This window comes from Enhydra lutris, unplaced genomic scaffold, assembly GCF_002288905.1.
Source record: "Enhydra lutris kenyoni isolate GAN:26980312 unplaced genomic scaffold, ASM228890v2 scaffoldscaffold17, whole genome shotgun sequence".
Classification (NCBI taxonomy): domain Eukaryota; kingdom Metazoa; phylum Chordata; class Mammalia; order Carnivora; family Mustelidae; genus Enhydra; species Enhydra lutris.
This window is the reverse complement of record NW_019154101.1, coordinates 4,951,728-4,968,579: the sequence shown is the minus strand read 5'-3', so window position 1 is coordinate 4,968,579 and position 16,852 is coordinate 4,951,728. Positions and strand designations below refer to the sequence as shown.

The following is a 16,852-nucleotide window of genomic DNA, read 5'->3' as shown; positions in this document are numbered from 1 at the left end:
GGAGGAGGGGACAGCTGGGAGTCCTCTGAGGAAGGCAACCCAACTCACCTCCTCACAGCCCTCGAGCCAAGGGCTGACGGCTGTCAACACAGGGCATGGGAACCCACTTGGCCCGGAAACGTCCTCTGGTGGCATTCATGCGGCCTATCACAAGCTGAGTGACTCAGTGCTCAAGAACTGGCTAGAAATGGGCTCAAGCCCCCTGCACTTCTCAGGCAGTAAGTACACACCCAGCAGCAGAGTCCATGAACCTGGTTTATGACATTCTTTTGGGGAGAGCTCCTATGCCCCAGCACAGGGTGCTGCCCAAGGCAGTCATGAGACCATAGCTGCTGCTCAGGGACCCAACCACCTTCCCAGTGCTGCTGTCAGGCAGGCTGAGGGCACTGAAGTCGGTCCCACTGCCTCCTGCATCTGCCACGCCTGCTGGAGGAGCTGGGCTGCTGTGGTGCGACAGGGCCGGAGTGTGGGAGCTCTGGTCACATTTGCAGGGAGCCCAGTCAGTGATATAACACCAGAGGCCTTCCTGAGTAGGAGACGTTGTCTTTCAGGAGGGGTGACCCCACAGCCATACGCACTTTGTTCCAGCGGTGGCCTTTATTATAGATGGGCTTGACAGAGCGGGGAGACCAGCGGGTCAGGTACCTGTGGAGGGAGAGCAGTGATGTGGCTGGGAGAGATGGGGGCCCATGCTGGAGCTGGGAGGGTGGGTCATGTCTCCTCGGGCCAAAGCCTTTCACCAGTTTCCCTTCTCGTGGAGCAGGGACTTTTCCTGGGAGCAACGGCTAAGTGTGCCGTAAACAGATGGGCTGGGCTCCTGCTGCCGCAAGCGTGTGTGGCCAGGGTCAGGCAGCCCAGGGCCATGCGCTCCCTTGATCTTTATGAGTTGTCAATTTTTGTGTGTATACTTGCTGGGGGAGGAGGCGGAGAAAGAGGCTGTCCAGAAAGCAGATCATTCCTCTCTGGCCTCAGTCATGGGGAGAGGAGAGGCTGATGTAAGGCCTGGAGAGATCCGTAAGGCCTGGAGAGATCCTTCCCTCTTCCCTACTTGGCTTACTCTGCCACTCCAGCCTTCCAGGAGCTCCCCTGGGTGGCCATCACTGATGCAGGACCCCTGCCCCTCACCCTCATAATGGGAGCCAAGGGTGAGGGCCTGTGGTACAGACCTAGCCCGGGAAGGTTCACGTAAGCAGGAGGGGTATGAGGAAAGATGGCTGCCGCCCACAGTCCTTTGGCCTCCTTTGGGGATGGCCAGGGCCCTGACAGTTCCCGGAAAAGTGGCTCATGCCGGCTGTGACTGGGGTTTACTCCATCCAGAATGAAACTTGGATCCAGTCCAGAGAGGCCCACCCTTCGTCCTGAAAGCTCAGCCATGGCAAAGCCAGGCTCCTTCCCGGCCTCCACTCTAGGCTGGGGTTCAACCCAGCTGCCGCTAGAGACCCTCACATGAAAAATTTTATCATTTAAAAAATTAAACACCTTGGTTGAGAATTTTTAGATAAAACTGAAAAAAAAAAAAAAAAAAAAGACTACTGATTCACACATTTCAACTGAGCTCCCCTTCTCTGGACCTTGGTTTCCTGCTCTTAGCCCTGTGCAAAGGGAACAGCTCTGAAGAAAGTAAAAAGCTGTGGGAAGTGCTGCCCTACACTCCAAGTGTGACGTGGACAGCAGGGGTGGGGAGGTGGGATGGACACATGATTCTCTACATGTAACATCAATGTCAATGCCCCCGGCAGGAAGGCCTCTGTGCACTGGGTGGGGCCTACGGCTGGCTTTTCTCTGGTTGGTGGTGCTGGGACAACAGAAGCGTAATGGTTAAGGGAGGGGAACACCTGGCAGGTCCCGGAGTCAGCATCTCCGTTTTCAGAGGGAGTGGGGAGGAAGAAATGGGAGTGTGGGAGCAGGCTCCCTAAAAGGAATGTGCAATGAGATTACAGACCCCGGGAGGGCCTGAGGCTGACCAGCTTGTCCAGAGCTGCTGCCCTCAAGCCATTTTCCCCCTGCCCTGGAGAAAGTGGAGGGATGCTGGGCTTCAGCTAGCCCCGGGCCTGATGCCTGTGCCACATGGAATAGCTGCTGACGGCTGGGGGTGGGGGGTGGGGGGCGGCGGCGGCGGCGGCGCAGCTACGTGGCCTGAGTGGCCTTCAGTTAGCTCTCTGGGGAACACTCCACCTCTAGGAAAAACCAAGGTTCCTTCGTACCTCTCCTGAAGGGGCAGGAGGAGGAGGAAGTGTGGCTCCTTAGGGCCCAGCAGGGCCTGGGCCAGTCCGAGGCAGCTCAAGGCCCTCTGGATGGAATCATCAAGTCCCTTGTTGCAAGAGAATCACGCTCTTCCTAGCCAGGACTCCCCCTCCCCCTAGAGTGGCCTTTTGCAACCCAAGAGCCCCCACACATCATCAATCCTGTGTCACGTTAAAGGACACCGGATATATGGGAGGGAGCCTGGCCTTGCTTCAAAGGCCTGAGGGCAGGATGGATTGTGTCCTTAGGCAGGCTGCTGTCTCTTTGCAAGTCAGACAGGAGGGTGGGCTCAACTCCCAAATGGTCCAGAACACAAGTGGGAAAGACAGGAAGAGGTTAATATGTCTTGCCCCACCAGGGTTGCTGGCAGCTGGCCCAGCTAGCCATGTGGGAGGCACAGGTGGAGATGGGCATGAGGCCAGGGCGCTGCCAAGGTGTCAGTGAAGACCCAGCTCTGGCCCTGCGCCCCCAGTCCAGCCACCCAGAGCTGAAGTCACCTGGCCTCCCACCCTCCGCGGCTGCATTCTGTCGGGGATCAGCCTTGGAGGCTGGCTGTGGATGGGTGTCTTGCTTTGCTTCAACCATCTTTGGTCTCCTCCAGAGAGCACTTACAGTAGCAGCTGGACAGACTGAAGAGGGAGGGGCGTTGACAGGGCAAACAAAAAGAAAAGACCAGAATCGATTTTCTAGACCTGGATCTACTCTCGAGCAGGGGCTACTGCAGATCTGGGAGGACGTGAGTGTAGTTGTGTCAGAGAAAGGGGAGGGAGCTCACCATAGAATGGCTGTTTTGAGGGCGAGACAGGAATCTGCTCCTACACCAGAGGGGGCCCCCCTGCCTCAGCTGGAAGGCAGACTGACTGATTCCAGGGTCTGGGGGTGTTCCTCTGTTCTACAAAAGCCCAGAACCTCCCAGTCTGCCCTGGGCAACTATCCAGGTTAATTGCATGACCCTAGGGAGCGACATGGAGGCTGAAGTTCCACAGTGCACAACGGGCACAGCGATACACAGTGGCTGCACCCCAAAGAGCCCTCCCCTTTCTCAGGCCTCACTCTGCCCTTTAATAACCCCAGTGCTGGGATACTGAGAAGTTTGTAGAAGTGCTCTGACATTCCCATAGCAACCCAGTATGATGTCATAAACAGGGGATTAGCACATTCTAATGCCCAACCGGCAGACCTTCTTACCCTCCCTGCCCCTGTGCGAAGTGCCCAGCTGGGATGGGAAGAGGAGCGAGGCCGAGGCCAGCAGGGGAGGCCACAGAAGTGTACCCAGGATCCCCCGCAGCAGTGCTGGGGCTGAAGGGGGTGGATGCTCACGCGAGGAGGGATGGAATAGACAGCCAAGGGAGCACTCTAGCCTTCCTGAGCTGTGGGATGACCTCCAGGAAATGGCATCCCCCATGGACAGAGTACAGTGAGAGCCGAGGGCCTGCAAGGTGCTCCGGGGCGTCACGCCCGGCTTTGCTTACCGGTTGAGTTGGGGTTTGCTCTTCGGAACAAATCCTTCAGGAAGCCGAGGCCTGTGATTTGGGAACAGACCTGAGTGGAGACGAGAGCACATGTGGGATGGTCCTGCAGCTCCCTCTGCAGTTCTCGGGGCAGGAAGGAAAGCCCAAGGGCGTGTGGGAGGTTGGCACTGGGGGGTGAGTTCAGCAAAGACTCTGGATGTCCCTATCTCTTCCAAGAGGGGCTGGCCCAGGAGGCAGCCGGCAAGGGGTGGGATGGGGGGATGGCACCCATAGCCCTCTGCCCGCCTCTTTGCCCCGAGAGGTCCCTCTACCTGCTCGGTGTGCCATCTTCACACACTCCTCAATCTTGCGATGCTCTTCCAGGCACAGGCCTGTGATCCTCCGAGGTAGCATGCCCCCGCAGGGCCGGATGAACTGACTGAGCAGCAGAACATCCTAGGTGAAACGGAAAACTGTAGTCAGCCAGCCGGCAGGCGCTGGATACGGCGCATCAGGGCCTCGCGGACTACACCGGAGGCCGTCCTACCCCAGAACCCGAAGGGGCTGATGCCCCCCTGGGGAACCCACCAGAGACCACCCCCTCCACACAGAGCCTTTGCATACTGGTCTGCCTTTACCCTAACACAACTGCAATCCCAAGGTGGTAAGATTTCCCAACCCCAGGGGCTTCTAGCACCTCAATGAGAATCTCTGAGAGATTAGAGAACAGACACTCCTCAAGAAGTGTTCCTCTTTGGAGCCTAGGCAGCATCTCTCCGGGTAATGAAAGGTCTGTTAGTCTCCTTGGGTGAGGTAGAGGTGTGTCATAGATTTCCACTCAAGGGGGAGAAACCAGCACGTCTCTACCCCTACAGCCTATAGGCTACAGGCCGGAACACGCACACACAGACCCGCCAGCTCAGTTCCCCTACAAGCGCGAGGCAGCACAAGAGCTGGGGGGGAAAGGATCGGTGGTGAAGTTAAAGAGCCACATCTCTGAAGGCCCCTGTGGCCAGCTGTGAATGGATTCTTGGGCTTCCTCTGGACCATCAGACTACTTTGGACAAGGCAAGGACACAAGGAGAAACAGTCAAAATCAAACCAAGAGACCACTTCCCCCTCCACCTTTCATTGGGTGGCTGAGGGGGTTAATAAAAGCCACTGCTTCTCCGAGGAGATGGGGGCCCGCCCACCGAGGGGCCCGCCGTGCCCGACTTCACAGGTCTGTCCCACAAACCGATATGCTGCCCTGGCAGGCGCCTTGCTGTATAGCCACAGATTTGTTTTAATCACTGGACAGCTCCTGAGGGACCCGGGCCCCCAATTCCCACCCCTGTAATCTTTAGAATCTGGTGAAAAGAACTTGGACTGGATTATCCAGGACTAATAAACTGGGCCCGCAGCCCCAGCCCCCCAGCGGAGGCTGCCAAGCAAGCTGACAGCTTTGTGTGGCTCAGGCTAATGGTGTCCTGAGTGGGAAGGGGTAAAAGGAAAACAACTTTAGCCTTTACCTCGGAGGGGATTGGATTTCGTCTGCTGGATAAACAGAGCCAAGTCCATTTCCTGGAAATGGCTGGTGGAAAGAGTGCCCCACGGTGGTTAGGCAGGTGTGGACTTCACTGCCCCATCTTCAGCTGGGATTCTAAGTACAACCACGACCCCACTACCTTCTACGTTACAAGAAGCTGTGAACACTGCTCTGTGGTCTGCAGGTTTCCTATTACTCTGGGCGGCCATGAGCAGAAGGGCCAGGAGCGGAGTGGAAGGAGCGCCCCCCTCCCCGCTGGGTGGCCCGGAGCCAAGGCTCCCAGCCCTGGAGATTAGTTGGGTCATTCTGTTCGGATCCCATGGGCATGTGGCCTCTCCTGCTCTCACCACCTGACCGGGATCCGTGCCCTTAGCCATCCCATTGCACGGAGCGGTACAGCCACAACTTGCAGGTCAAATTGGTCCAGAGCCTGCATCACCTGAAACCTAAAAATAGGGTGCTTAATGTCACCAACGGAACCCTGAAGGACAAGTATGGATTTCTCCAGGGCTGCGTCCTGCCCCCAAGCCCACCCTGTTTCTAGAAACGATGGCCAGTGGTCGTCAGGATAGTAGGCTCTGCCTGGGTTTTGTACCCCAGTTTATGGTCTGGCTCTGATACTAGCTGGGGGACCTGAGGCAAGTTCATCAACTTTTCCATGCCTCGATGTTCCTTGTCTGGAAACCAAGGACAAAAAAAGGAACTACTTCATAGGGCTATTGTGAAAACCAAGCGAAGGAAGGCCTGGCACACCCCAGGGCCTGACCTGGAGCCTGCATGCAGTGGGGGTCGCCCTTTCTTATTCAGCACCATCATCTTTCCGTGGAGAGAATGGCTCTCGAGGAGCTGGAGCCACCAGGGGTCTCTGCAGCTCCAGTACAGACGGAGACAGTAATGTGTCCCCAGATCACAGTGAGGACTCCCTGAATACACCCTCCCTAAAAGAGGAGGAAAGTCAAATCCAGAGCCTGATTCCATCTGTTGGGAACACACAGAGTTACAGGGCCCTGGTGGTCTGAACTGCATGCAACCAGCCCATGACCTAAATTAGTGACTCTTCAACCCTGACGACACTGGAGAATCACCTGGGGAGCTTTCAAAACTAACCATGGCCAGGCTCCACCCAGACCAAATGCAGTCCACGTCTGCGGGTGGGGCCCGAGCATGATTGTAAAGCTCCCTGGGGCAGCCAGGGTTGAGAGCCGCCGTCTTTGGCAGCAAAACGAGATGCAGCAGTGGCTGGGGCTGGGGCTGCCGCTGAAGCGAACCAGCGACCACGGCCCCTACGGCATGCAGAGCTGGGGTCTGCGCACGGCTCAGCTCACCTCGTAGCCATACTTGTGCTTCAGGTTCCACCGGCAGATGGGGCACTGGCCAGAGGGGTTAGGGGGGTTTGGGCTTTCCTTGGGAGTCCCTGTTAACTGGCCTTCAATCTAGGAGGAAGAGAAAGAGAGCCAGTGAGGGAGAGGACATGTGGAGCCTCAGATCCTTGAGCAACCCCCCCAAATGGTGAGATGCCAGGGAAGCTCCTCTCTGGGGGCCTCGTGAGAGTAGCTAATAGGTCTTTCCACCTCAGCAGTGGAGCTGGTTCTGCAGCTGCTGCATACTGGACCTCGGCGGGCCATGGAGATGTGATCTGGTGGCACACGAGACTCGAGGCCAGCAGACAATGCTGGGGGCAAGAGGGAGGGGTTGGTTCTGCCAGCCGAATGCTACCTTTTCTTCACTGAAACAAAACACCAGAACATTATGCTTCCCGCTCTGGGAAAAAGTGATACACGCACACGGTAAAAAGTTTCAAACTGTGCAGGGGTACACAGTTAAAAGGAAGTCTCCCTCCCACCCCACATATTGTATCCTTCTCAGACGAAACTGCCCTTCAGCTTCATCCAACAGAGGCAAGTCGGCTGGCCCTTCTCAACCAGGTGCCCCAGGGGACACTGGACAATGTCGGAGACATTTCTGACTGTAACAGCTGGGGCCTGGGGTGCTCGGGACATCTAGCCGGGAAGCTGGTAACCATGCTGCCAGGTCCAGGACAACCCCCATGACAAAGTCCTAGCCAGCCCCAAATGCCACCAGCGCTGAGGCAGAGAGCCCGCTCTGTGCCTTTACAAGCGGGGACCATGTGCACTCTTGCTGCCTTCCTCTCTCTTTTCGAAACACACACATGGGAAGATCTATTCCCCTGCCCGCCTCCTTGCTTTTATCATTTTGGATGTCACCTTTCAAATCCTGCTGAGGCCACGTGTGCAGTGACCTCTGCCACTGCTGCTGTATCCTGTGACACAGCCTTGGAATTACCAAGTGCCATAAGCCAATGATCTGGGAGGCGGCTCTAATTACAAGAGGGGGAGTGCAGAAAGCCTTGCTGATTGAGGCCGTGGATTATGAGAGAGAAGTAGGGAGAGGTCTGAGGCTTTGGGAGGGAAGCAATACTGTCTCCTGGGGCAGAAACTGAGAAAAGGGAAAGGGGGCTGTGCAGGGCATTGCTACCTGACTTTCTGCCAAGGCCACTGCAGCCATGCCAGAAACGGGGAAGTGCACTAGGGAAAATGTGGAGGTGCATGCTGGGTCTTGGGAGGGGGTTATGGTGGGCTTAGCAGGGGGCAGGGTGAACATTTATTGACTCCCCTATGCCTGGCTCTGTGCTAATAACGGCTCAAACGTATCACCTCATCGTACCCCTAAGACCTCGTGAGGGAGAATTCATGACCTTATGTTACAGATGAAAAAAGTGAGACCCCAGAAAGTGAGCAATGCCCAGTTAGCTGCGGCGGTGGCTCTCCACGGAGGCACGGATGGGCTTCCCTCCTCCCAATGGGTCTCACGGTGCCATGACGTCTCCATGTTCATTTTGTAAATAGCAGATTGATGCCCCATATGAGAAATACTCCATACTCAAAAGCCAGATCTATTTCTCTCCCCCAGCATGGAGTTCCTCGGGTGAATGCTTGTTTTGGCTTTGAATAAGGGAACCAAAAGAGGAGCCCAAAGGGGATGGGGGCCCCCTAAAAAGAACTGTTTTGAGGCTAAGCAGTGAAAAGTCTGAGGAGTACTCTGGGGAAGACCCAAAGAGAAAACCCTAAGGGCTCATCCTGGGGATAAGACTGCTTTGGGAAGGACCGAGCTTGGCTGGCTGCCAGAGGGGTTAAACCCCTGGCTGACATGGAAGTTATGGAGGCTTCTGGGAGTTCTGTGGAGTGGCTGAGATTACTTGCAAGCATGGAAGGCCGTGTGAAAACGTTGTCTTTTAGGGATTATAGGATAATCTAGGCCCCATGACTCCCCGGGAAAGGGAGGTGAGATGGGCCTGACCAGGGAAAGGGGGGAGTAGGTGGATGAAGAATTGTTCTAGCTTTTTAACCAACGGACAAGCTGGGGTGCTGGCTAGTAAGCCCAGGGCCCAGAGAGTGTCACCTTTTAATGGTATCCCTTAAGGAGTAGCCTGGTCTTTCTAGGCAGGCAAGAAAGGAGCTGAGATCCAGGCTTCTGGCCATGGGTCAACTTACTTGGGCTCTCTACTCTCACCACTGCCTTGGCTTCCCCTTTGGAATACTGATTCATCCCCAGCAAAGGACGTATCAGCAAAGACCTCTGAGACCTTATCATACGAAAGGCCACTTTGATCCAACAATGGATGCCTCAGTCCAGGCACAATGATTGTTCCTGATTCAACCACATGACAGCACAGCTTGAAAAACGTTAAGACTCTGGATTTATGGTGACAGAGGGAGCTGCCCCTGATGCCAGGAGTCCAGTTTGGGCTGGCCTCCCTTCCTCCCTCCCCCTCTCCCAGGCAGCTCTAAGCGTTAAAGAGGTTGTAAGTGGCCAATTCGATGATACTTACTATAGTCGTCTTGCCTTCTTGGATCTCCACCACTACAGAGATAAAGGGGAAAAATCAGGTCAGCCATTTAATAAGGAACAGGGAGTTTCAAATAACAGCTCAAATTCTACAAATGCAGAAAATCGGAGCCTTCGGTCAGCACTCTCCCACGGTCCCCACCTGGGAAAGAAAGCGTACAGCGTTCATCTCCGAGTGTCAAGGTTCTCTGCCCTCGAGGCTGGGTCGGGGCAAGCCCAGATGCCCAGGTAATACCATCTCTCTGGGATTAAGGGTCTGCACACTGTTTTCCTTTCTAAGCCGAGATTCAGATTCATCCTGGTCCTAAACCAAGGGAATTGGTAAGATCCGGCCCTTCCGTGGCTGGCAGTAATGACCTCAGAGTTGGGCTGGGTGGGGGCGGAAGCATCTAAAAGACCTTCAGAAGTACCTATTGCGCGTGTCCTTTCATGACGAGAATCGGACAAACGAGGCTTCTGACCCTGAAATACGTGCAGTCTCCGACACATGCCTGAATCAGGACTGTGCTCCAGAGGCCCCAGGCCAGTTAAGGGGTAAGACAAGCTCACTCGCACAAGTTGGCTAGGGAAGCCGTGCTAAAGCTCTGAGAGGAAGCTGTGAGGGTTAAATCCTCAGCCATTCTCCACACCTTCCCTGCAGGGTTGCACTGAGCTCTGTCCCTGGGAGCGAGTGGTGACAGGGGTGGCAGACAGGGGCCTGCAGACGTTGGCCCGGGCTAGTTTTCAGGAAAGCAGGGCAACTACAAACAGAGGGGGGCTCCCTCAGCGCCCTACCCAGGAGAGACCTCAAGGGCAGGATAGTAAAGTCGCACACATCCCTCAGGCTGTATGTATATCCCAGCTTACTCAACCAGGAGGAAGAAGGACAACTTCAAGAATATTCCAAGGAAGAACCAAGCCAATGGCACATGCTTGGAAAATGTAATCAAACAAAGTTCTTAGACAGTCCCCCTTGTTCTCTAGTTTCTTCAGAAAGAGGGAGCTGCTGCGGTCAGTGTGGGAACCGGCACGCAGCAGAGGCTGTCAACACTAGCTCACACCAAGACCACGAAATACTGGTCACTTCTGACTGCTAATCACTGCGACGGAAAACTCGGGTCTGCAGAGCCGGTGGCGAACTTGTCTCATACCAGCATACCAGCACCGTACTGAAATAGCAGCCGGGCTCCCACAATTAGTTTTATTCAGCTTCAGCCGAGGCAAGAAGTAGTACCGCTTAGAAAGAGTCAAAGGTTGGGGGAGGGTAGGGGCCTGGGTGGCTCTGTCAGTAGAGCGTTGGACTCTTGGTTTTGGCTCAGGTCACTATCTCAGGATTGTGAGACCACGCCTGCGCCTCGCTCCCAGTGGTGGGGAATCTGCTTGGGTTTCTCTCTCCTTCTGCCCCTCCCCTCCATGCTTGCTCTCGTTCTCTAGAGAAGTCTTTAAGAAGGAGCCTAAGGTCCTTAGTGTTCAGAATCTAGTGAAAGTTATGGACCTTTTCCTGGAAACACGCTCATGAGCACACACACAATCAGAACTGTGTACCTAAATGGTAACGCTGGTTTCCTCCCAGTGGTGGCAGTACGTGATTTTTCTTTTGTTCTTTATGCCTGCCTGGGTTTTAAAAATAACATGTACAGCTTTTGCAATGAAAAATAAACAGCAAAAAGAGAGAAAGAGAATGAATGTCTAAGAAAAAAGTGAGGCAATTCGAACCCAACTGGAGGCCCTCAGCAGCATCTGTGATCACTGAGCTCTGCGACCAACACCTAATTGGACACAGACTGCCTGGAATTGTCCCCCATTTGTTTTCTGGGCAAGGCCATTCATAAAGCCTCATTACTCCAAAACAACCAACCTGAGAGCCCCTCAGTGTTCCAAGCCCAGATATACACAAAGGAGCCACGAAGGCCAGAAAGGCCCTGAGGCTTTCTCCAGAACACTGCAGTTAACTAATTAATTCAAAGACAAACTAGTTCTCTCCCTGTAAAAGAAAATGCGTCACCTCACACACGGATCTACTTGTTCGGAACAGAGACCAGCCTGAACGGGATGTGGGTGAGACTCAGCCTGGTGCTCAGTCAGGAGGCCAGCACAGCTGCGGGGCCATGGTCCCAGGATATGTCAACGTACCAACACGGGGGCGCAGAAGCCGGCAGAGCCCCGGCTCAGCAGGGCTTCTGGGCACCCCAGGAACTTTGCAAAAACCCAACCTGGGAGAGGGATGGAAGGCAACCAAGTAAGCATCAACAGGTGAGGGCAAAGTTTCTAAGAATTTGGGGAGGGAACAAAAGACGAGACACATTACTGGTACCCCTCTAGCCAGCAGGAGAATGAAGGCCCAAAACACAACGCAGAAAAACATGTGGCTCCCCTCTCCGTGGAGGCACTTGGGTCCTAACCATGAGGTAAACAAATCTAACAAAACACACATCACTCCCGGCAAAGAACCAAACCCTGAAGTCATCCCACTGGCCCCTGGAAAAGAGATCAAAGCCTGTGGCCCGCTCCACTGTTCGCTAGCTCCCCACACAGCAACGCTGAGCCAGTGATTCATCTTTCCCCACGCCCGCCCGTGGGTAAAACAACAGGCAGATGCTTACCTACTACAGACAATCTGTCAAACCAGAAAGAAGGACCTGAGAACAAGACTGAGAGTGATCAGGGCAGTGTCTCAGTGCAGGGGCAGGAGGCCTGGCTGGAACCTCGAGAAACCCCTAGATTTTAAGCCTCTGAAAACAGGAGATAGGAATCAAAATAGTATTGCTTTCAGTGTGCATACAAAAATAGATCAAAACCAAACAGAACCTGAGATCCATTTTGCCCCTGGCCTCCTCACCACTCAAGACAGGAGTAACCATGAAAAACTGTACTAAGACATTTAGGTAGTACCAGACATCTGGTTTAGAAAAAGGGAGAATCGCTCTAGTGTTCTGAGATACAGCTACTATGAAGTAGACGAAGGAAAGACATGAAACTGGAGTTTCTGGGCTAGAGTTAGGGGCAAATTTTCTACGACGGGCACTTCTCTCGCACACATCAAATAATCCATCCCACGTGAGGCAACGTGTTTGCTGAGCACCCAGGGAGAGCACAGCCTGGTCCCACACTGTGGAGAGCTGCAACAGAACAGGAAGACAGTCTCTGCCCTAGAGGAGAAAAGGGAACGAAACCAAGTATGGGAACTTCACTACAATAAAAGTCCATGCCTCGTAAAGAGGCCCTCTGAGTACTTCAGTAAATACTCACTTAGGATGGGGTCCAGGATGACTGAACTGTAACAGTCTAGGGCACACAGTGCTGGGGGGGGGAGACTGCAGTGAACGCAGAAAGACCTCGATGGTCACACAAACACAGACTCAGTGAACTGCAGCAGTATGAAGACCCAACTGTTTGTGAAGGGTAAAGGGGGACCCATGAATGATGTGGAGGGCGCTGCTGCAGGAGTGCCCAGAGACCAAGTCCTTCTTGGAAAAGATCCATGCAAACCAAGTCCCAAGCAGAGTAGGACAGAATGGAGCCACTGATGGCTAAAGGGTAGCACTCACAAGTCCTGGGGGAGAGGCCAAGGAGTGGAGTATCTGTTTGGGACCAGTGACTGCACTTCTGACCCTTGACTACTTTTTTCAAACTCCTTCCCCACTCCCCTGTGTTCATCTTCAATTCTACTACAAGTTCTCTGAGTCTCTCATCACCTACCCCGTTCTTTTCCCTGGACCTCTGAGGGAATCTCTCTCTGCACTAGGCTTCACCGGGCTTTTTCCACTAGAAGGTTCCTCTGGACTATGTCCCTTTTAGTCTTTAAAACCCCAACTCACACACTCCCCTCTCAAAGCTTTTAGCTACAGGGCTGCCAATCCTGTCAGGCGCATCCTTGTCTGAAATGTGAGGTCCTCCAGAAAGCCCTTCAGCTAACTGGAAAAGCCTTTACTCATTTCAACACGCTCTGCACTAGCTTCTCATGGATGATTCCTGTTAATTCAGAGAGTCACATGTGTTTCTGTTTTAAATACATTTCCTTCCCAAGAGCGATAAGGCAGGAATAAGATCTAACACAATCTTTCCCATAAAAAGCACTACACGGTCTTCAGCCAGTGAACTGAGGAGATCTTTCAGATGGGAGAACCACAGAGCAGCCCTCCCTTGGAGCACCACAGCAGTCTTCTGCTTCTGATCTGCATCTGCTTCTGATGCCGCCATTTATTGGCAGGTGATCCCGGGCGGCTACTAAACTCCTCTGGGCCAGATTTCTTCATGCGGAAAAAATGTCAATAATATCTGTCTTTAAAGATTGTTGAGAATATGGAATAGATGTATGTGGAAAGCCTAGCACAGTGCATGCAACAGGCACAGACTAAACCAGGATTTCCATTTTTGTCTGCCTGCACCTCTCCTTGCCTTTGTGTGTCCCTCTGATTGAACTTTTGACTAGGCATTCTCAACAGCAGCATAACTGGCATTTCAGGCCAGGTGGTCCTTTGATGGGGGGGGTGGGGTAGGCATCTTGCACACATCCCTGGGCCTCTACCCACCAGATGCCAGGAGTACCACTTGTGACAACAAAAATGCTTCTAGACGTTTCCAAATGTTCGCAGGGACAAAACTGCCCCCAAACGGAGAACCACTGCTTTAGCCTAACAGTCTCTACAGGCAAGAGCACAGAATGCGGGGCACCTGGGTGGCTCAGTTGGTTGGGTGACTGCCTTTGGCTTAGGTAGTGTTCCTGGAGTCCCAAGATTGAGTCCCGCATCGGGCTTCCTGCTTGGCAGGAAGTCTGCTTCTCCCTCTTCTCATGCTCTCTCTCTCTTTCCCTCCCATTCTCTCTCCCAAATAAATAAATAAAATTAAAAAAAAAAAAAAAAGCACAGAATGCTGGGTGCTCATCATCTGACTAAAATTAAGTAATACTGGGACGCCTGGGTGGCTCAGTTGGTTAAGCAGCTGCCTTCGGCTCAGGTCATGATCCCGGTGTCCTGGGATCGAGTCCCACATCGGGCTCCTTGCTTGGCGGGGAGCCTGCTTCTCCCTCTGCCTCTGCCTGCCACTCTGTCTGCCTGTGCTTGCTCTCTCTCTGACAAATAAATAAAATCTTAAAAAAAAAAAAAAATAAATAAAATAAAATTAAGTAATACTACTTGATACCCTGAAAAGTAGGATGCTTGAATATTTTCAGCAAAACACCCAGCTTCCTGCCCACAACTTTAAATTCTGTGTGTACAATACTGTTTGGGTGTCAAATATACCAGCCGGGACCAGTCAAAATTAACTACATATGTAATATTTTACGCCTTACACATAGCAGGTAGTATATTAAGACAAAGTTTTTTTCATTTAAAGGCTCTGAAGACAGGTGGTTCTCAAGCAGAATAAAGAATACAGTAGTGCCTCCACGTAAGATCACATCAATTCAATTATTTAGCTTTTAGGTCTGACAGCAAGTAACAGAAGAGTTACCAACCCAGGTATTTATGGAGAGAGGTTCCAAGATCTATCTGATTATAGAGTCCATCATTTCACAAAATCTCCAACTGAAAAAGTTCTAACCTCAAATACTCTTTTGAAAACAAACAGACAAAAAACTATTCCTCTTGCCCATCCTCTGGGAACATAGCGAAGAATTGTTTTCAACTCTGAATTTCACAATGGATATGTAAATTACAGCTACTGGAGCCTGACACTTCGTAGAGACCCTCAAAAATGTTATAGGTATATGCTTATTTTGCAGCAAGGTACAGATGAACCATCTTACCATGTCCTTCCTATTATCAGCATGATTTTTTTTTTTGGTATCTTTCTTTATTAGTGGATTAGTTTATCTAATATTAACCAGGCAGTATCTCGATTTTGTTGTTCTTTCTAGTATACACTAGATTCTAGTATACACTTTCTAGTATACACTAGATTCCATCTAAATTCTTCCAACATACCTATTTCCATTTCTTCATGAAATACCTCTTTGATTTCCCCAAGCTGGGACCCAGATCTCACTTCCCCTGTATCTGCTGGATGGAGGCCAAGTCCAGCTGGTTGTGGCTGGGCCTACCAGGAGCCCTGTCTGCCACTGCTGTTTGAAAGCTAAAACAGCTTTCTTTCTGAGACAAATCCAATGGACTCCTCATTAGGTTCTTCTTTTTGGACTTTTCTGCTTCCTCTGACAACAATGATCATTCTTCTCCTCTTGGCACCTCTCAGCTTTAAAGGATACATTGGGCAATACTATGCCAGAATCTTAAAAACAAACATACCGATGTCACTTCTTTTGCACATCACTCATCTATTTTGGCTTCTAGCAGTGCACAAAGGAAGGCTATGTCCCCACATAATTTTTCACTCCTTGCCAGATTTCATCCTCTTATATGCCTGTTCAAGACACAATCCCTTCATTAAAACTTCCAACTGGGTTTCTGTTTCTGGTAACCAAATCTCCCTGTAGTTAATCATGTAAATACCTCACTTGCATTTATTGGAGCGTATGCATGTCACTTCATTAGAACCTTACTTCTCAGGAAAAGGGCTGTATTTTCTCTTTTTCCAGGATCCTCTGACAGTCAGAAGTACAGTACTTGGCCTTCAGTAAGCTCCCAGTTCAAGGCTAGAATCAGGCTGCCTTTCCAGGCTTATGACTAATGAAAAGGAGAACCACTGTCCAGCATCTGTCGCTGCTTCCCCTTAGCTTCTATCTGGGAGACTAGCGGCACGGGCAGAAAAAGCCGCCATCAGAGCACAGCATTTTCAAATGAGAAACTAGAAACGGAGGCCCTGGGGAGGATAGCTACACGTCCTTCCCTCATGGTCCAGGTGTGTTTGTTTGTTTGTTTAACAAGGGAGGAGGCAGCTAAGAGAATACGGAAAGCAAAACTAAAACACGCATACCTCTACCGAAAGCTTTCTGAATCCCGGGGCAGGTTTCTTCCTGCTCCTGCTAACTAAGCAGGGCTTCCCCATCCTTCCCCGCCCCCACCAGGGAGAACACTCCCGAGCGTCAAGATACTAACATCAAGGTCTGGAAAGTGCTTTCAAGCACCCCCGGCGCGCTAGCCTCTACCGCGTTTCAGAACCGCGCGAAGGAAAGGGAGGGAGGGGAGCACAGGGGCTGGAGAAAGCAACCTCCACTGCTCTCTTCCTCAGCCTTGGGAGGTGGCCGGAACCCAGGACTCACCTTCCCTGAACCCGCGAGCTGGAAGCCGCGCCCAACTGGTTGCGATCGGGCCAGCAAGGAGCCCCCGGAGCAGCCGTCTACAGGTGTACACGAGCACATTGAGGGCCGCCATCTTGAAAAACAAACGGTGACCTCTTGTGCACTTCCGCTTCCGGAACGGCCTGTGCGCAGCCGCAATGGTGAGCAGGAAGTGTGAGGTTATGGGCTTCACGCTCCGATGCTCTTGCGCTTCCATTTCCCTAGTCTGTCCCGTTAGGGTTAAACCTAGAGATCTCTGTGTTAAGCCCGTGTTTTGTTCTGAGGGTCTAGCGCAGGTGTACTAGCTCCGGTCTGCCAGTCCTCCGAGTGTGTCAGGTTGCTTTCGTTCCCTCACAGGCTTCCTTTGTAAAAATCACATACACCACCCCTATTTACTTAATAGCGTTTTCTTCGACTCAAATACGGATTTTCTGCTTCTTGTGGCTAAGGCTAGACCTGTACAGTAGAGCTTGAAATTGTTGGGACTCTGGTTCTTGAACGTCAGGTATCAGGCCGACCTGGCATAGAATTAATGCATACCTTCTCCACCCATCTCCTTTTCCCCACCCTGGAATACGCACTTGTCTTTAATTCTCCTATACCTAA

General features: G+C 52.3%; 1 protein-coding gene across 3 annotated transcripts; it reads right to left on the bottom strand.

Moving 5' to 3' along the window:
• Window positions 1–236: 236 nt before the first annotated feature.
• On the bottom strand, window positions 237–16,371 carry LOC111147552 (mitochondrial ribosomal protein S18A). 3 transcript variants are annotated; one of them, XM_022503646.1, is made up of 6 exons: window positions 16,229–16,371; window positions 9,074–9,105; window positions 6,549–6,656; window positions 4,028–4,151; window positions 3,717–3,786; window positions 237–645 (listed from the first exon to the last, which is right to left on the bottom strand). In XM_022503646.1, exons 1-6 carry the CDS (start codon window positions 16,338–16,340, stop codon window positions 501–503), a joined length of 591 nt encoding a protein of 196 aa, XP_022359354.1. In that variant the 5' UTR covers window positions 16,341–16,371; the 3' UTR covers window positions 237–500. The 3 variants fall into 3 exon arrangements, with proteins under 3 accessions (XP_022359354.1, XP_022359355.1, XP_022359353.1); XM_022503645.1 differs by lacking the exon at window positions 237–645 and adding an exon at window positions 2,132–2,839 and having other exon boundaries at window positions 16,229–16,351; XM_022503647.1 differs by lacking the exon at window positions 6,549–6,656 and having other exon boundaries at window positions 16,229–16,348.
• Between the last annotated feature and the right edge of the window lie 481 nt (window positions 16,372–16,852).